A 21,546-nucleotide genomic window follows, 5' to 3' on the forward strand; every position below is an offset into this window, starting at 1 on the left:
ATGGGTTGAATAAACCTACAAACAGGGAATTACATTATTTGCTCTCGATTAAACATTACGAATTGAGAAACGATTCGTTTTGTTTCAATTTACAACAAATCAAATTATTTGTTTTTTGAACGTTGAAAATAGATTGTTGTTTCATTTTCCAACTCAACTCAAATTTTTTAATTAACATGCTACAAATACATCAGGTATAAGGACAGGAACCATGATTGTGAGGAAAATAATTTACAGTGACATAACATTGCTTGCAAATAAATGTTGAGGCACTCAAAACAAATCAGCCGTTTTTGTAATCGAGTCGTTTGATCAATGCACTTTAGCGGCTTACGTAACAATAGTTCTAAGATATGAAAGATCACATATAGAAATAGATTGGGTTACATTAAAATACATAATAAAGTTGTACTTTCGAAAAATCAAACATCCTTACCAAAGGGCAGATGTCTAAAGCATGTGTGATGTCAAGATATAATTAGATTTGAAGCATTGTTGTTATTGTGGTGACCGTGGCCCACCAGCTGTGCATCCTTTATATGATTTGTTGGGCAAATGCAATTCACACAATTCAAAACCGTAACGAAATATCCTTACAGCACAAAACAGCTTCCTGTTCCCACTTTACCTGTACATTGTCGCCGATTATGATCCATCAGCATTACATTATATACTTACGCTATTTCCTGTATATCCAGGTTAACATGATAAAGTTACATCGTGGTTGTTACTTGGACTAGATGGTAATGTTGTCATTTTTTGGTGTCTTTCCATTTTTAGTTATTTAATGGCGAATCTGATTTCATTCAGGGTTTGGGGTTGTACAATTCAGAAAGTGTTTCCGTCTGTGACTATTTGAGCTGGTACTGGTGGCTCAGGCCAATTGAGAAATTTGTTGAAGTGTTATTGTCAACTTGACTTAACATCACTTTCTTTTTTTCAAAAGTATTTCATTTTTATCTTTTATATGCTCAAGTTATGCTATTTTATTTTACAGATTTTTTTTTTGCTAATTTCATAAACTGTTTTCAAAAACGTAGTTCATCCATTACTTAATTCATGTTTGTATATGTATGTAAAACTACGACAATAGTGTAAACAAATCAATTATAATTGTTTTGTTTATCTGCTTGCCAAACTATAGCGAAAACAAATTCATCATTTCGACCATTAAACCTTCAAATTGATGACTTTAGATCTGTGGCACAAAATTTCGTTTCCTTATAAGGGGTTAAGCATGGAAATACATCTGAGCTGTGATATTAAAACTACATGGACAAGGATTGAAGAAATACTGCCACAGACAAATGTAAAATTCAAGGATAAAAGTTATGGCATTTGTCATATAGTTATCAGCCTTCCTGCTTCACCGATTTCTAGTTACATGTAGCAAATCTCGTTAATTATAAGACCGTATCTGAAGTGTCATTCATTATTCCACGTTCATTTAAATAGATGCCATGCAAAGTACCTAACCTATGATTATTCAATGACAGAGAATCATATTTGTGGCAAAAACTGATGATATAAGTCCTCGTTTTTTTTTAAAAATAGTTTTAATGATGATGTGAGGTTGAAGGGTTAGGGTTAAGGTTAGGGTAAGGATTTTTGATTAAATTTCTAACCCTAACCCTAAACCCTCTATAACCAGTTTAACATTTGACAACATTTTCCTGGCTGATTTTGGCAGATTATTGCGCCTCATTGTTTAAAAAAAATATGTTTAGTACATACTTTTATTAATAACTGTAAAAGTTGATTAATTATTAACGACTCTATTCACTACACTGCTCCATCGGATCAAATTGATCCAGGGAAGATATGTAAACGTTTAGAAAGGTCTGAAAAATTCCCAACGATGTTAGAACTGTCACATTTGTGCAAACTTTTGGTCGTTCCCTCCGCAGGACTCGAACTCGTACCGCTGTGACGTGACATCTATGGCAACACCCTTCTGATTTCCGGGCCAGGAAAACTAAGAACTGAGTGAAGTGATGGTGTTATCAGTTTGAAACTGTTAAACATGATAAAATTGCAAATCAAAGGTTTCCAAAAAGACTCTAAAGTTCCAACACAGAAGAGAGTTCTTTCTGTATATTTCTGAATACAAACTTTCCAACTTTCAATCAGGCACAAAATGTGTTCTCGGAACATAATTGTTTTAACGCATCAAGAAAATTTGTGCAGACAGTCAACGATCTTCATAACAACACCCAATAATTAAGTTATATATAGTTTTGTTGTCTAACCTCGCAGAAAATGCCATACTGGCTATATCAAACTATAACGCTTAATTTGCAATTGTTTAAGTTATTGAGGTAGGTAATACATGAATTCACATTTGTCATTTTTATCGGAATGACCCCAGATTTGTCTACAAATAACATTTCGATGTCAGAGAAACAGAGTAACTTCACATTGTGAATTGGTATATCTATTTTTCTTCAATATTCACCAGAGCTAGAGATAAAGGGACTAACGAAACAGCTTTTTTTCTGCATCTGTTTTTGGACCAATATCTCGTATTCGACAACAGTGGTTATCTCAGCAGTAATATTTATGATAAAAGAGACGACTTGCATTCTAATATTTTTTTCTTTCCTGAGCAGCAATACAGCTTCATCTCCTGCATATAGTGTTTATATTTCACAATTGATTCACTGCGCCAGAACAAGTACTTACTACTCTGACTCCTGAATCAGGGGTATGAGGAAATGGGTCTCCTACCAAATTCGTTTTAAAATATCAGTCATTGGTTGAAAAAGACTCAGTTTCTTTTAAAACAATGAGTAATGATTGTTTTTTGTAAATTGTTTTTTTGTGCTGATGTGACCGCTGATTGGTTGAAAAAGACTCAGTTTCTTTTTAAAACAATAAGTACTGATTGTTTTTTTTGTAACTTGTTTTTTTGTGCTGATGTGACCGCTGATTTACCGATTATGACATAGTAGCATGCAAATGCCACTTAACCACCGCTGGTATATTCAGGCTGCAATGTAAGAGGGGGTTTAACTCGATGTGTGTAAAACCTAGATTTAACTGACTATTCGTTTGAAATGCCTGCACCTAGTCAGTCAGGACCATTGCGGTAACATTTGCTAAATTATGTAATATCTATTTAGTCAGATTTATTTTGGGCTTAACTTGATTATCGATCGGAACAGTGTTCGGTAATATTTTTGTGACCCTTATTTCCAGACAACCTAAGTTTCTATTTTATTAATTTTCAAATCCACTTAAGTTACTGTAATTGACACTTGCAATAATAAACATGCAAATTTACATCTTCCTAATATTTACGCCTTTAATGCCTTTGTATTTATATGTTTCTCCTTTTGATTGCAGTAAATAATTACATCGTTCATCTTTTTCAAACTATTTCTATTTTGTACTCACAACAAATAGAAATATTACAGTATGTCCAGCCATCATCATCACCAGTTTTAGGATATATTACGTAACACCAGGGTCTGTCTGAGCTGTCAGGATTTCTACAGTAGTTACTTGTCAAACTAGGGAACTTTGAACTTCCACTCCATGGTAGACATGGTGTATTATTCTCTGTTATATTCACAGTTCCCCTATACTGTAAACCTTTTGTGTCTGTTTTGTATATACAGTTGTCTCCTACTTGCTCTGTACAAACGGACAGAAATAGTTAGTTGGCCAACTGCACAAAAGATAAACTTTCATATAAGATATTATATATTCTTCTACATTGAATTATATATGAAGGTAACCACCATTGATTCAACCAATAAGCTTTAGAACGCACGGAAATATAACCCATAACAAATTATAGTGCACACGTGTTATGTAAGTGTGGAAAAAGTGCAGATCAAATCTGTTTTTAATAGAGAGTCATATGTTCTTGTCGCTTGAATCTTAGCTGCTTGACTACTCTTTCTTCCTTTGTAGGTAATGTGCTCACTGTAACTCACTAAAGATATTTAAATGTTCTGTATTGAAACATTTTTTTTCAAAATATAGGGGAAATATTTTAGTGATCTGACTTCAGGGAGCCGGTGTTGCAATGCTGGACATTAAATTTCCCATGAAATTTTAGGACCTATTATTGTCAATATGTAGCATTCAAGAGATATTTAATTTTCTTCAGGTTCAACTTAAAGAAGAGGTTCCATTGAACTTTGTGGCATTAGCTTTGGAGCCTATACAAAATGTCACTAGTTGTATGTAGCCTTGAATGAAATGCATGACAAAATGTAATTTATTTTTCAATTGGTACAAACTATCTTAAAAACTTTAAAATTTGTAAAGAGTAATGCATAATAATAATGTTCTTCAAATATCTTTCTTTTGACAGTTTCATCCAAACAAATAGATAAAACATGTATTTTTTGAACAGTTTTTATTCTATTTAGGTAAAGAAATGAAATGTACTTGTCTCTTTTAATAAGTAGTTTATTGCATTTCAAATGGTTTTGATACCTTGCTTGTAGTAAAACCAAGGCAAGAAAGATTTCAATGTTATTGGAAAAATTGTGAGAAAAAACGAATTTAATGTATGGAGATTTAAATGTCAAGCTTCGATATATATGTAAAAATTCAAATTTCTGAAAATTGCTACTTATTAAGTACATAAGTTCGTACTATTTTAGTGTAAAAACGAATACAACCAGAAAATAACCGACCACAAGACACTTTATAAGGAAATAGAAAACATATGAGTATTTGCATCGACGGGTAAAAAGCATTTATTATCATAAAAATTGATAAAAAAGGTTTTAATTTCATACCATTTTGTATGTGTAAATAATGTTGTTGTGTAAGTAATTTAATGTTTAATAAATTAAGTATATAAGAAAACTCTCAAGCCTCTTCGTAGGAAGGTTTTCCAATGCGAATGAGTAGCCATTGTAGTAATAGTAATAATAGCCAGCAAAACCAAGAACTTTTTCTGACTTCCTCAGGTTATGTTGGTTTTGCTAAGGACGTTATTTTTTTTAATCTTATCTGGATCTTGTTTAATACCATTTTTCGTTACAATATGGTTTGCATACTTTTCTTTTTTGAAAATTTAAAATCAGCGTCATTAAAATTTACTGAATACTTGGTCAGTTCTATCTAGATGTTCTTCATATGTATCAGAGTTAATGATTACATCGTAAAGGGTTTGGAAACAGATTTTTATATCAAGACCCAGTAATATTGTCTCCATCAACCGTTGATATGTTGCAGGACTGTTTGCTAGTCCAAATTGCGTTTGCTCATATTCATCAAAGCCTAATGCATATAGTGGTTTTGTCAACCAATTCTGCCTGTCTTGTCTTTTTGATGCTTGAGGTATACTGTTTGGCAATTAATGTTGTATATGTTAATTGACTAAATCTCATAAAAAATAGTACATGGAGATATTGTCACTATTCTGGTTGTAGAATGGGTAATTATTACTGCTACATGCTACCCTTTATATACTTATGTTATCAAAGTTGGTGTAACATCCAAGTCTTATAGAACAGTTGACTTGACTGTTGTTTGTAACAAGATGTAAACATGAAGGTATGGTACTTACTTATTAAAATACCCGGATATAGTTATACTTTTGTATGGTTGAATAGTTATTTTTTTCCCTTCTGCTTATTTAATTTTTCCCAATCTTCTATTATGTCGGTGAAGGTTCCCACTCAAATTTAGAAATCGAAGTGCCGAAAATGCTGTTGCTATAAGCTTGGCAATCAGTTCAAGACTATTATTAGAATATAATTGCATTAAAGCCTATGATTTACCAACACTGTATACATCTATTCCCTATACCCAATTAAAATTTCTACTTACAAACATTATGCATCATTGTTTTTTTTCTCCAAAAAACGATCGTACACCTCGATACAAATATATATTTCTTGGTAGATATTCCTCATACTTCGTAAGAAATAATTCCAAATCATCTTCTAAATATACAGAGAAAGATGTTTACAAAATGTTGGAATTCGTAATCGACAACATATTTGTCCAGTGTGGTGGACGTGTTTTTCAACAAATGGTCGGCATTCCAATGGGAACAAATTGTGCTCCTCTACTTGCTGACCTATTCCTTCACTCTTATGAGGCTGACAAACGCGATGACTTTCATTCAGAATTGTCAGTTCTCCTTTCATCTTGGGCAACATCCCTTCAGCACCTGCGTATGGAGTGTTCATATCACGACTCTTGCGTTATGCCAGAGCTTGCCGAAACTTCTTATCTGGGCAAGTGACTCTAGGTTATTAGTGGGTGAAGAAGCCATTTTGTTCTTGAGGGAAATATTATTCTCATCTGGACTTTATATTTTTGTGATATAGTTCTTCTCATTTTGAGGTATGTTTCTAATTAACCATTAAGTATATATAACATTCAATTCAATTCTTTAATTCCTCAGAGTTAGTGATCTTTGTTGAGCGAATTGATGAATGAGTTTGAATACTTTATATGATTGATTTGAGGGTTACCTTGTATAGGCTTGAGATTGAAATAATTCTACTAAATAACTTTATTATAAGAGTTAGACTTGCATTTAACCTATCTAAACAACTTAAATGCATAATCCCTTAGGGATCTAGCATAATTTTGGGAGAATGCATGAATAAGTGGTAGACCCTTTAAATCTTAAATCTTAATAAAGTTAATACTGCTTGGCTTTGATAAAAATGAAAATAGAAAGGAGATAACTATTTGTACTATATTTATCCCGCAGTAGTGCATCTTATCTAAATTACCTGAATATCTATGATAATAAATATTGGTACTTTAGATTAATAGATTAATATAATTTTGATAAGCTAAACTGAGGGCCAAAAGAAACACAACCTTTACACAAACATGTGAGGTATGTTATGTTGAAAAACAAAAAAAAAACCCAAAAAAAACAAAATAAAACAGTTTAATATATTGTAAATTGCGATATGCTGTACACGTGATGGAGTAACCTCTCATCAGCAGCATTAAAATCAAATATGTAGGAAGATCATAATCAAAATATTAGTTGTATTCAAGAAGTACTAAAAACCAAAACTATTCAAAGAGTACGAAGAATCTATCACCGAGAGTATCAACCAAATGCAATGGTAGGAGTTTATTTATTTTTCAATTTGGAATACTGCAAGATTTCATAAATAGGGTAGATAAAATATAATTCGGGGTCAGATACGTCTGACTACTGGATTGGTAAATACCCTTAGGGACCTCAAGTCCACCAGCAGCGGTATTGACATAGTGGTTCTTAAAGATAGGAAATACCAGTTTTATATATTGTAAATTTCGATATGCTGTACACGTGTTTCAAGGAGTAACCCCTCATCAGCAGCAAAATATTTTATATTTCGTTGCTTAAGGTGCTGTCTGCTCCACTTGTAACTGCAGAAACCTATTCCTTTTCTGTATTTGAATGATGTTATGTTAAGCTATTTGGATAATTTACAAATTAATGACTGTGAAAATAAATTGATATGTGTAGTTAACAAATGCATACTATGCATGACATTATCAACATGATCTACATATTTTGAATTAGAGTTTAAAATGGGATATCTATGTATCAGAGACATACATGAGATTAGTTTTAGATTAGAAGGAAAATATTGTTATTTATCCTATTTTGATCACCTTGAATATTTTATAATTAGCGTATTGAGCATACAATGTATTTACAATACAAAATCAGGACCTTACAACCTGGGATTGTGTTTTCAACACACTCACCATTACAGATTCGCGCCTATTGCATTATTTTTTCATTATATAGAAATTCGATAGTTTGTGTATTGATTGACAAATCTACCTGTCTTACTGGAGGGAATTCCTTATTACAGTGATCGATTTCTATTTTTGCATGTGACGTCACAAAGACTGAATCGTCTAACAGTGATTTTGTCAACTTCAAGAAGTGTCAAGCTTCGAGAACGTCGGAAAAGCAGCATTTCCGGATTATAGCAGTGTGCATTGGTAACTGTCATAAGTTATTTGTTCTATGTTTATATGTAGTATGTACTATTTTGTCATATTGTAGTTTGTTGACCAATGTGCATGAATTTGTGAAAATCATAGACTTAGAACCCTTTTTAGAATAACTAAAATTAAGAATTTTAATTCATTGTTTAGGTAAATTAACATCAAGTGATCAAAGTGGTTCATCACTTTGCATTCTCAGTTACATACAGTGATATAATATTAATCACATTGTTTTGTTGAGTGCTAGCTTGTATGTTGTGTTTACTGAACGTTGCATACATGTAGTTTTATCCGGACCCCCCCCCCACGCACACACACTTAATGTTTAGGTGAACCAGAAGTAGGTGGTAAAGCACTTCCTGTTTATTTATTCATTTTTTCCGTCTTACTTTAGACTAAGTAATAGTCTTGTTGCATGCACACATACATAAGGACTTATTCTAGTTGCATACACATGTACACTTTTATTTAGTACTTAACACTTATAGGTCATATTTGACTAATGCGACACTAGTATACATGTAAGTTAATGTCCTATTGTAATTCAAATTGAGATTTACTGAAGGCTACTTAAGCACATTAATGTAAGTGTGTTTACTTACGCATATTCCGTGGTATAAACACAATGAGGACATTGATTGACATATTTTTGTGTTTACTAATAAAGAGTTTAGTGTTTTACTTACATGTAGGTTGTATGTTAGAACTTAGTGTTTTTAGCTTGTGCATGGATATACATTGTCATACTTTGTCTTGTATATGTATGTGTTGGGTTGGTTTACTTCAATATTTTATGTTCAATTGTGCATGCACAAGTACGTATTTTAGATTTTGACTTTGTATTAACATAACAGTTAAATAGTCTAGTCAAACATTTTAATAAATTTGCAATAGTGATTGAGTACAATTCCTTGTGACACTTTATCATCTAACATTTACTAATTCATAATTGGGACTCAATCGAGAACTTAAATATGTTGGGACACAAGTACGATTCTATTAAAGATTTTGACGAACTTGCATAGCACTAAGACAAAAAGAGAGGGACCATGAGGACAGGAAAATTACAAAGAAGCCCCACCCAGCCAGAGCATTACCCATATCTGACAAATATATACACCAACCCAATGAGAATGTCCAGTTAAAAGGAATGATACAGCAACTGACCACACAAGTTGAGAGTTTGAAACGACATACTATAAAAATAAACAAAATGGGTATTAAGAGGAAACTATAATCAGTAGCCACAACGTCAGGGAAGACAAAGGAGACGTATACCTCAGCGCTAATTAACATCAATTTCATCAGCTGATACAGATAATGCAGAGAATATAGTATGTTATAGATGCGGCTAAGATGATAGGATGTGCCAACTCACCCAGAATGATTTAAACAGTCAGAAGTCTATGGAGGAGGACCGCCAGTAGGCTGGAATAACGCAACGACAGGTCCTAAACAAGAAAAGGAAAAGACCATACCATTTGGATTATTTGGACAACTGACAAAGGCAGAAGTTAAACTTAATGGATAACTTGTTAAGACTCTTCTAGGTATTGACTCAACTGTATCTACAATCAGTAACAGTTATAAAAACACCCACATAAAAGCAACCAAACGTCAGAATATCAGCAGATTGCTGGATATAGAATGTGCCGGAGGACAGCAGCTCTTGAATCAGTACACCACCTGTTTAGGTGTACTACTTATCAACTTACTGAGTCAGGTTGTATTTGAGAACGCTTCAAGGACTCTTGCTAGCATCAAGCCGAGTACCGGTACACCATTTCCAGAGTTCAGATGAGGAGATACTATATAGTCTAACTCCTGCAATGCTACATTCATTTGAACGTCAAACTAATTTGAAAGGCTAAGAAGAGGAACCAGGACTTATTGATTATCAATATATCCGCACAATACCATGGATTGGAAGAGTGGATACCATCAGATAGAAATCCTACAAGAACACAAGGAACTTACCTATCACTATTGTTTCTACAAGAATAATATAATGCCTTTTGGCCTAACCAACTCCCAGTCAACTTCCCACAGGATGATTGAATACCAACCTGAATCTTGCTCCTGACAGGTGTTCGTTTTTCAAACGCATGATTACCTATGTTGGACATGTTGTATCAGCTGTAGGGATGGAGATAGATAAGAGAAGACATCCAAGACTCACGACTGGCCAAAACCGACCACTCATGAAAACATCAGACGATTTCTTGACTTTGTTAGGCACTACCGCTGATTTATAAAAAAAGATTGTCCAAGATCAGCAAACTTTTGACTGAGTTGATATCTATACCAGCTGGATTCCCGAAATCCAAGGCAAAACAGCGAAAACTATGGAATTGAGGTACTGGGCAGGACAAAGCGTTTCAGAAGGAAGCTAAAACATCACCTGTCGATAGCACCAGTACTTGAATATGCCATTAGCTACAGCCCATACGACCTTCACACAGATGCTTCTGGGTTTGCTGTTTTATACTAACAACAAGAAGGAATTGAGAGGGTGATAATCAGATGACTTACCAAAGCAGAGCGACGTTACCCGTCACACAAGTCAGAGTTCCTAGAATTAAAGTGGGTAATTTGCGACAAGTTTAAACAATACCTCTGGGGCAGCAAGTTTGCCGTCCTAGACGATAATTGAGAGTTTAGTTGTTAAAGCAGATGCAATACCCTTACCGGAAGAAGAACTAATAGATGACATCATAGATTGTGCAGCTGTACGGTCCAAGGATCCTGTCATTCGACTATTTGTGAAGTTTGTCACAGAAGGACCCAAACCTACATCAGCTGAGGTTGGACATACACTACTTTCACATCAGTTTGCTCCTTTGCTGTTAAGAACGGTGTGCTTTTCAGAGATGTTATGATTAGAGATGATAGGATATCCCAGCTGGTACCACTATTTGCACATGTTGATGTCATACTGGGGTCACTCCACAACGACATGGGCCATACAGGCAAGGGCAGATCAATGTCGCTGGTCTGTGACCGATTTTACTGGCCCGGGATGGACAAGGATGTAAAGAATTGGATACAACAGTGTGGAAGATGCATAAGACGAAAAACTCCCACCAACCAGAGAGCTCCACTAGTCAGCATTACGACACAGTTTCCCCTACAACTGGTTTGCATGGATTACTTAAAGCTTTAGCGTTCCAAAGGAGGATTTCAAGACGATTTTCTAATTACATATCATTTTACCAGATACGCTAAAGTCATCACAACGAAGAATCAGACTGCTCGAACAACAACACAAGTTGTACTCGAAAATTGTGTACTACATAATGGCATTCCTGAGGAGATCCACTCTAAAATGATGTGCACAGACTCGACAGGAACTTACTGTAGCCTGTTGGCTTCATTTTACCACCACTAGATGATTCATCATTACAAAAATTGAAAACAAGACAACAACCGAAATCACAGTCAGGTAAACAGGCAACAGCTAAAAGACAAGAGACTGCAGATGAATCTTCAGACGAATCTACTGACGAGACTTTTGACGATTTTGGAGTGTACCATCATGAAACGATAACATGTGAGGTTTGTTGAAACCTATTTTATCTTTATGCGTTACGTAACGTGTTGTTTGCTCTACTTGTTACTGCAGAAACAAATTCCATTGTCTGTACTCAGATGTCACTAAAGTTATTTGGATAATTCACAAATTAATATCTGTGATAATAGATTAATATGTGTAGTTATGTTAAACATAATATTATTAACATGATTTACACATTTTGAATTAGAGTTTAAGATGGGATATTTATGTTCTAGAGACATGTCTGAGATTAGTTTTAGATTATAAGGAAAATATTGTTATCATTCCTACTTTGATCACCTTGAATATTTCATTATATTGATCATACCGTGTATGCACAATGGTTAATTATCATTACCGGGTATTTTTCGTTGTTTACTATAACTCTGATTACTTACGAAGATTAATAAACAATAAGACCCTAACAATTTGGAATTGTGTTTAATGGACAACAAAAACACTATTTCATGAGCTCATAAAATATGAGCTCAAAGACATAAAATTTCTTGAAACATTCAAAACAATTAAATGAAAAACCACATTGAATTAAATATATATACTGGAGTCCAACAATAAATTAAGTTAAAATGCTAAAATAAATGAAATATTACCAACATGCCAATGAATATTACGTTAACTTATAATGTAGATACATAAAAATAAATTTAAATTGAATTTAAATTAATTAAAGTAATTGAAATTAGATTTCTACTTGACAAAACGTAAAGAAGGCATGAAAAAGATATAAATTTACAATACAAAGTAAGGCACAAGAAAAGCTTAAATTAAATACATGTATAGTAATATACAAATGTGTACCATGAAAGTATCACTATAAATGATAAACATCTTTAGAACAAGAAAGTCCATTCAAGGGCGAGAAATAAAAGATAAAATGAAAAGTAAATGTATAACAAGCAAGTTCAAAACAGGTGCGTTTTAAAGGTCCTTTTTAAAAATAGGAAGCAATTTTACAGTGTGCTGTGCAGAAGGTAGAGGGCTGCTGATGACTTATAAAATCGCCTCACCGTAAGTGTGTGTTCACTTGTTTATGACTTGCAGAAGGTTGTCATTATCTGGACGTAAAGATCTGGAAGGAATGCTCTGAATACACAAAGTAATATTTTGTACTGGCAGCGATTTTGTACTGGTAACCAATGAATTCTTTTAAGAAGTCTTGCTGCGCATCTGAACACGCTGGAATTTCGTTTTTAAACTTTTTATTGACGCTATATAATAATGTATTCACTTAGTTCATCCTAAAAGTAACAAATGAGCACACCAACGTTTAACAGGCATTTTAGTTTATATATGGTCGAAAATGTCCAATTTTTCGAATTTGGTAGAAGCATGCTTTACTGATAACACTCACTTGGTTTCCCATACTTAAAGTTTTGTTGAAGAAGACGTCAAGGTTTTTTACTCACAACACGTCGGTTAGTATAATTCTATCGAATGTAAAACAAAAATCGGATAAGCTACCAAGTCGATGTGTCGTAGCGAACACAATAATTTCCATCTTATCTTGACTGAGTTTAAGTAGGTTAAAGCTCACCCATGGTCTGATGGCGGGTAATCAATCTTCTAATTGAGTTGATTTCACTTGAAAATAACAATACCAATGGCCACCTTCTGACTTCTGTTTGACAAGTAAAATTGTATCCGTGATAGCGCTGTGCCAGATATTCCAAATAAAAATTCATTTTAAAAAGTATTCTCTGATCAATAACATCAAAAGCAGCTGATAAATCAAGCATCAAAAGAATGGTCCAGCATTTGTTATCAAGAGCAGATGTTATATAATAATGGACGCGTAAAATAGCGGTCTCCGTTGAGTTGCAGACTCAATAGGGTGATTGAACCCTGTCATTGAAGGAATTACATTACACTTGACACTGAATACGCGATGCTATTACTTTTTTTTAAAACTTTTTACGCAAAGTGCTGATTTGACACAGGTCCGTAGTTTGTCATTACCTTTCTATCTAAGTTTGGTTTCTTGAGCGGCGGTCGTACAATAGCTCTCTTAAATGCTAGTGTTGGCTTATTATGTAGCACAGTGATATTAATTAGTGGTTTATATTGCTGTAAATAGTATATTTAAATGAAGTTTGTTTATTTATAAGTATAGAGGCGCATGTCACATGCTGTAGGAAATGATCAAATTTCATATTGTATAGTAATCACTCTTTGTATTGGTTTATAATTGGACACCTGTGTGATTTAGTCCTGAGATTTTCAATGGGTTCCATAATTTCATGTTGTTTCTCTGGAGTTTTATTATTCATTTCTAAAGGTTAATGTTTATTATGTCTATATCAATAATTTGATTTTCCAAATTCTAATTAAGACTTAGACTAGAGACTGTGTGTTATTTTGTATGTTTGAGAATGATTGAGCTTTGTAAAACTCTAAACTATTTCAAAAACCTATTTAAACCATTTGAAAAAAAATACTGCATACTACGTTTTATGCAGCATATAGTGAGTTAGATCTCTTAATATATATAAACAGTTTTAACTTATTGAACCTGCATTAAATTATGATCATTTCGTAAAATTATGATATTCATTTTTATTATACACATGGCTTATCCGAACATTTTCTTGTATAGGTGGATAGTTTAGACACAATGTGTAGCGAACCAGAAACTACGAACCTTTGCATCGACCAGCAAGGTAAAGAAATGAGAGTTATAATTTATTGTTTACTTTTGTTATTTTTCATAATATCTTTAATTTTTGTTCCATTTTGATTATGAGAGTTATGTACTTGATAGTTAATATAAAGAAGTACAACTATTACATTACTCAAACGAGTTATGTTGAGATCTGGGATAAGGTTTAAGCCAGATATTAATAAGTATTAAGAAAACCTTTTTTTTTTTTTTTTTAATTTTTCAAGTACGATGCTCAATATAAGAATGAATTAGAATTATCTCTCTTAGTACTATATCTTATGATATTATTTTATATTTGTTACAGGGTTCATCATTATTTTGTCAACTTTAATAACAAATAAAGAATCCAATTATTTACAGAATTGTATCTCTAAAAGCTATTGGTCTCAGTGTGTCAATTATAATCTCTATTTTCAATGATTTGCCGTCTCTTCTTATTGCCTTTGATTAATGTTGTTACCGTTATACTGATTTATTGGCAACTAAATCAGTTTTCCATTGATCCTACTGCCTGATAATTTCTCATCTCAAGCTTCTGCCGTGAAACTAAAATATATCGGCAATATCCATTGACAACGTCGCATTGCATCTAATTTGACGTCGTCGATAAACAGAATAAGGTCAGTTTTGATCATCTCGACAATTTATCATAAAACTGCCTTTATTCTGTATATCGTCTATAGTTCCAACCTCTCCTATGATTTCTTCTTTATCCTTGGCATATTTGATTTTGTTATTATCTACTTCTGTCTTTCTTTAGTGCCCCATGTCAGTCACCATTCTTTGTATAACTGCTATCAGGTCATCGTCAGTGTCACTCTTCCTAGCTATTTCTGATGTTGCTTGTTTGCATTTTTTTAACGTTAGCTTTAATCTGGCTCATTTCTGGTTTAAGTTAATCAAAATCCTTCAAAAAGTAGTGAAGGTGACAAGATTTATTATTTTAAAAAAGGGAACATAGTTTTACATTTGTCTCATCTTCTGGTAGCATGCGCACATGTTTAATTGTGAAAAGTAGGTCTTCAAGTCTTTTGACACGAGAAATTATTTTTTCACCTGGCCTTTGCTTTGAGCAGTAAAGTTCTTTCATCAACTGGTCGTTCTGGGACGATAGTCCATGTATTGTCTCTAGTTCACTGATCATTTGGTTGAGGCTCGCTTCACTGCCAAGTTTCATGGCCACTGGTGCAGCTTCACCTTTGTGCGATAGACTTATCGTACTTTCTTTGATTGATACTGCTTAGTTCGGCTTTCTGAGATTGTCTACCTCATACCTCTATACGTAAAAGGGAGCCTCTACTTTACCACCTTTACTAAACAAATCTTGTGAGTGTAAGATGATGGGCCGAGCCTATAGTTAGCTTGAGTTGATGGGTTTTCCTGGTCAAAATTAACTCTCAAAAGTTGTTAAGTATTCACTCTTTAAGGTCTGTCAAATCATTCGACTGTTCATTTATTTGTTTGCATTTGGGATCCTTTATTACTAATTGTGCATGTCACGTTAAGATGCTTTGGTTTGCTAAACATTATTGTTTTGCATTGTGAAGGGAAATTTTTTTTGTGACCTGTAGTGTGGAAATCTTCTTCAATTTCATTTGAATTTTGGACTATTTTATTAAATTAATATAGTGCCACATTAAACAGTGTGTTACGCTAACAGTTTTAACTAATTTTAAAGCTAGGTAGCTATGGACAAAACAAAACAAAAGGATAAATAGGGGAGTACGAAGTTATTTATTGTAGTAATGTTACTCAGTTACTCAATAGCTATTATCCTTAAACATCTACACTTGAATGTTTGTCCTTTTTTATTATCTTTTACGAGAAATATTTTAACTTAACGCGGTTGAATATAGAAAATGTGCAACACATTTATGAAACATAAAAACAATAATTAGATTTAACGCTCTATGGATCAATTTATTGCATTATGTACATGTCCCCAGTTTAAAGTCATTTTTTAGTTTACCTTTTGGTAAAATTCGATAATCACGATGCCTCTTCATCCTGCGGTTCGCCTAATTCACGGGTTTCTCGAATAGAGTGCAAGTGCGCATATACCATTAATACCATGAACATGAAGTGCACGTATACCATTAATACCATGAACATGAAGTACTTTATTATCATATTAAGAAGGGTCACCAGAATAACTATTCATGTCAAACAAATCCTTCTTCTTACTAGTTTTAAAGAAAATATTTCCTGTAGCTTCAGATTTTTGTACAGGATGGTTTTCAAACATTTCAGGAATCAAATAATGATGCATTCCATTGATAACATTAAAAGTTGAGTTATAGCATTTTAATATGTGAAGTTTATGAAAAACATTTTGGCGAAATTTATCAGACTTTAGCTGTGGGCTACCGAAGCAGTTTATCGGTTGCTTACACTAACTGAAGGTTTCAGTGATCCATCGTTAACTTACCGAATTTTGATGACAAAATGCGTTGATTTATTTCTTTTAAATGCCATGACAAATAAGCCGCAATAAATTAATGTGTTTATTTTATCTGCTCAAATACAAATTATAAAGCATAATTAATCAATATCATGGTTAATATTCGATGCGCAATTGGGCCCAAGTTAAAAATAAGATTAAGTAGTCAGGCAAGTTAGTTTTTAAAATGATATTCATACTCGGAAAGGGTATTAATCTAGTAGAAAATAAATTCATTCGTATTCATCAGCTTTCTGTGCTGTAAAATTGATACAATGTGCAAGAATGTAGGTAGTAATAATACGCGTTTAGTGCTGTAGCACTTTCCAACTGCATAATGCAGAGAGGATGGCAATGTCATTCAGAAAAAAATCGATAGTTGATTATACATATAGCCTTAGAGGCATCCATATAGGTAGGACGACACACCGACAGGAAGACAGGTCGACGACAGGAAGACATAAAGCATAACCAGTATTCATGAAGATAGGAGGACACGCCGACAGGTAGACAGGACGACAGGTTGACAGGACGACATATAAACCAAGATGTATTGATATAGACATGCCGTTAGGTCTACAGGACGACATATCACTTAAAGAGTTATCCATTTAGACAGAACGACATTTAACATAACAAATGAGACGTAAGAACTTACAGACGGAGTGGAAGTTAGACATGCTGTCACCTTTTGTGACGTGTAGTTATTTTTTAGCTAAATCTTAAAAGCATAACGTTGAAATAGAGTGATATTTTATTCACTTGTAAACTTTTTGTATTTACGTATTATTAAACCTATATTGACAAAACTACTTTCATTGAATAAAATGAACTAATACTATCTTCATCGTTGAACACTTCCATGTTTAATTATAATGTAATGTTATCACGGTAAACTAATAAAAATAAATTACGAAATCAAGGAAGATAAAATTTCAAAATATTGTCCATCAATGTAGTAAATGTATCTTTAAAATTTCAATCATTAAAGTGAACTGTTACAGTATACAAAATCGCCTAACCCTAACCCTAAACCTAACATTAACCATACCCTAACCGATTAACCTAATCCTTACCTTAGTACTAATCTATGACAGAGATAATGCGTTATATGTTGATAAATATATACTAGTATTTGATCAATCATTAAACAAATGTAAATTACAGTGTTTTTTTTCTCCAAAGTTGGTAATTTGGAGTAATTGGAGTTGAGATCAATTGGCATGAGACCAGTTAGGATTGGGACCGGTTGATCAGATAGATAAAGTTACAGCATACAAGAACACATATATATTGTGAATCTGAACGATTTGACAACACGCATCCTAACACTGATTTTGATGATTGAAATTGATGAGAGCCATTTTGGAAAAAAACGAAAATATAATGAGGTACAGGTTTCTAAAATATATGGGTTTTTGGAATGGTGGAAAAAGGTTCCCGTAAAGTTTTATTCCGCCAAGTAGATAAGAGAAATAGGGATACCCTTCTGCCAATTATAAAGGATACAGTTAAGCCGGGAGTGGAAGTTTGATCGGATTGTTGGAAAGCGTATCCTCATTAGAAGATGAAGGATACATACATAAAACAGTAAACAATAAGGAAACTTTTAAAGCTGAGGATGGAACATCAACAAATGAAATTGAAGGACTCTGGGGGTTGGTAAAACTTAAGATTAAAGAACGCAAAGGCGTTTTGCACTCCAAAATAGACTATGTTCTTGATGAATTCTGTTATAAATACAGATATGGTCCGTCTAACGGGGATGTGTATAGTAAACTTCTAGAGGATATTACATCACATAACGATTTACATTGCAGAGCTGATAATGTAGATTTTGAATAAGAATCGTGCTTTATTTTGAGTTTGTAACCGTGTTTACCTATCTGTCTTTATTTCGTTCATTAAATAAACATGAAAATTATATTTTCAAATAAATATTTCATGTTTAATGTTTTCATAGAATTTCATTTATACATCACATTTTATTATGTTCGCAGTTTCGTGTCGTCCTGTTTTATTTGCCGGTGTGTTTTTTTGTCCCTTGTTGTTTTGTGTTCATGTCATGTTGTCCTGTCCACATGTCGTCTTGTCGTCCTGTCGACCTGTCTGCGTGGCACTCCGTTACTATGTAAACCTTATATAACTGTATACGCAGTAATTATGTGTACCTGTTGTCGGGTCGTCCTTTCTACCTGTTGTCGTGTTTATCTGTTTACGTGTCGTTCTGTTGACCTGCGTCATGTCGTCCTGTCTACCAATCATCCTGTCGTCCTGTTTACCTTTAATCATGTATACCTGTTGAAGTGTCATCCTGCCGACCAATCGTCGTGTCGTCCTGTCTACCTGTCGGCGTGGCACTCCGTTAGTATGTAAACCCTATATAACTGTATGCGCAGTTATTATGTGTACCTGTTTTCGGGTCGTCCTTTCTACCTGTTGTCATGTTTATCTGTTTACGTGTCGTCCTGTTTACCTGCGTCATGTCGTCCTGTCTACCAATCATCCTGTCGTCCTGTTTACCTTTAATCATTCATACTTGTTGAAATGTCATCCTGCCGACCTGTAGTCGTGTCGTCCTGTTCGTCGTGTCGTCCTGTCTACCTGTCGGCATGGCACTCCGTTACTATGTAAACCCTATATAACTGTATGCGCAGTTATTATGTGTACCTGTTTTCGGGTCGTTCTTTCTGCCTGTTGTCATGTTTATCTGTGTACGTGTCGTTCTCTTGACCTGCGTCATGTCGTTCTGTCTACCAATCATCCTGTCGTCCTATTTACCTTTAATCATGTATACCTGTTGGAGTCCTGTCGTTGTGTCATCCTGTCGACCTGTAGTCGTGTCGTCCTGTCTACCTGTCGGTGTGGCACACCGTTATTATGTAAACCCCATATATCTGTATGTGCAGACAAAACCGATTCACAATCAAAGTTTTAATGGAACCGTTCAGGTCCTATTTGCTGTTGCGTTTATTCAATAAACTCTGAAGGAAAAAAAAACCTATTCACAACCATATTTGAACTTATTGAAGTCATAACAAAACCGATTCACATTCTGCTAAATCCGCAGAGTTGTGAAGGAACTATTTAGTCTTATATTTTACTTGATCCCACAATTGGTCAAATAGAATTTAGTTAAAACAAATACAAGTGCGCAGATTCTCAAAGAAAAATTGCAACACATTTATAAAAGATATACACAATAATCTAAAGGTATCGATGAGACAGAGAAAGCAAATACAACAAAAAGAAACCTTTATTAACTTAACCCCCAACACACACACACACACGACAGAAAAAACAAAAGTAAATGAACACCCTGGACTTCACTCAAATCCTGGAGCATGGACCAGCAAGGTGCAACGGAAGCGTCCTATGCTAGTCTAGAAGAAGTAACACACTTTAAGAACACTATTTGCATTATATATATATATATAATGACGCTATATAGATGACGCTGCTATATAAGCTACCAGAACAGGAACTTATTAGTGTGCTTATATTTTATATGACACACCTCGAAAAGGAAAAAAAGTTTCTATAGTTCAGATATGGCCTTCAACTAGCCAATGCTTGCGAGATGCAGGGAATGTGTTTATATTAAGTTGGGTAACTGTAATCGTGTTTTGTTCAATGCCTGCATATGGATCAATTTATATGGGTTGTAGGACACCTCTGTCTGTTGTGGTTGAAGAATGAAAAGATATTAATGAGTGTTTAGAGAAAATGATACAAACCTTGACATGTAGGTTCTGATTCATTCCAGTGTCCATTTTTATTACACGTTAAATACTTCTGTCCTATCAACTGAAAACTAGGTTTGCATTCCAGTATTATTGATTCTCCATACTGGTACCTGGTTTTCTGATCAAGGGTAAGCAGATTCTCGTCTGATAATTCTGGACAGAAGTTACCTGTTAAAAGTTATTATTTAGATATATGCAAAATATTAGAGATATAAAACATGGCATTCAGCATGTCCTCATTATATTAAAAATTTGATTAAAACCAAACTTTGAAAAGATCGTGGTTTTAACTGTTAATTTTCTTAACAAACTATACAAGATTGAATGTAATACTGATTAGACAGTAAAACATAACGGGTGATGCTTCGCTAAATGCAGCCTTCTCTTTGGGGTGAGGGTTTTCTCCTCGTTACTTTAGGACACTTTTCATCATAGTGGTGGGGTGTTATCTCTTTCACATATTCAACATATCCGTTCTTGTTATATACTACTGGATTTTACCGGGGGAAAACATGTTTGTTACGTGATACATATAGAATTATTTTTTATTACAGAGAATGGAAACTTTTGACGCAGATATATGTGGCCACTTTAAGTTTTTCGACAAATGCTGTCTGCAAGCTAAAACATTGGCTGTTATTATGTTATTAAGGTTCCTTTACCCTTTTCGCAAATCTTACTTGTAAAGAACATGTAACCACTTGAAATTGCAACATTTTTTGTTATCGACTATCTGTAGGATCAATGAAGTACTTATTCTTAGGTTGATGACATTAGTTTCTACTATGTCTTCAAAATAATATGAAAACGCCTAAATTGTTTTAAACTTCTGTGGAATCTTAATTAAAGATGAGACTTTTGGCATGGTGCTGAAATCTGTGCTTAGAGATTAAATGGAGCAAAGCAATTGTCGATATTGATATCGTTTTAATCGTTTCTACATAAGCTTTGCATTGATAGTATTTTATTTCTGTGCATGTGAAGGGAAATATGACAATAAAAGTCGAAGCAGATTTGTTCATGCCCTACAAACTTGGCAGGACTCGATTAGTAACCAGTTGTTGTCGGCGTCGAGAGATTAAGATTGCGTAAAAGTTGGGTCTATAGTTGTAGGTGTCATTTGCACATCTTATCCTGTAAATGAATTTTCACTTCTCTCAGCATCAAGGATGCCATGAAT

At 33.9% G+C, this 21,546-nt stretch overlaps 1 protein-coding gene across 8 annotated transcripts in view; it reads right to left on the bottom strand.

The window, feature by feature from the left end:
* LOC148630243 (uncharacterized) overlaps positions 1-21,546 on the bottom strand; it is an 88,417-nt gene that overhangs the window by 37,982 nt on the left and 28,889 nt on the right. For 6 of the 8 annotated variants that reach the window (XR_015919180.1, XM_088564054.1, XM_088564067.1 and 3 more), the window contains exons 3-4: positions 20,358-20,534; positions 3,397-3,636 (exon numbers count right to left, since the gene is read on the bottom strand). Coding sequence is in view for 7 of the 8 variants with exons in the window: in XM_088564054.1 (XP_088420180.1) it covers positions 3,397-3,636; positions 20,358-20,534 (417 nt within the window). In the remaining variant the exon portion in view is untranslated. Of the gene's footprint in view, positions 1-3,396; positions 3,637-19,290; positions 19,584-20,357; positions 20,535-21,546 lie in introns of those variants that run through there. The other 2 variants (XM_088564082.1, XM_088564075.1) reach the window with 2 other exon arrangements.

The sequence above is a fragment of the Perna viridis genome, chromosome 1 (assembly GCF_037379345.1).
Source record: "Perna viridis isolate PV_CMFRI_1.1 ecotype Kerala chromosome 1, ASM3737934v1, whole genome shotgun sequence".
NCBI lineage: Eukaryota > Metazoa > Mollusca > Bivalvia > Mytilida > Mytilidae > Perna > Perna viridis.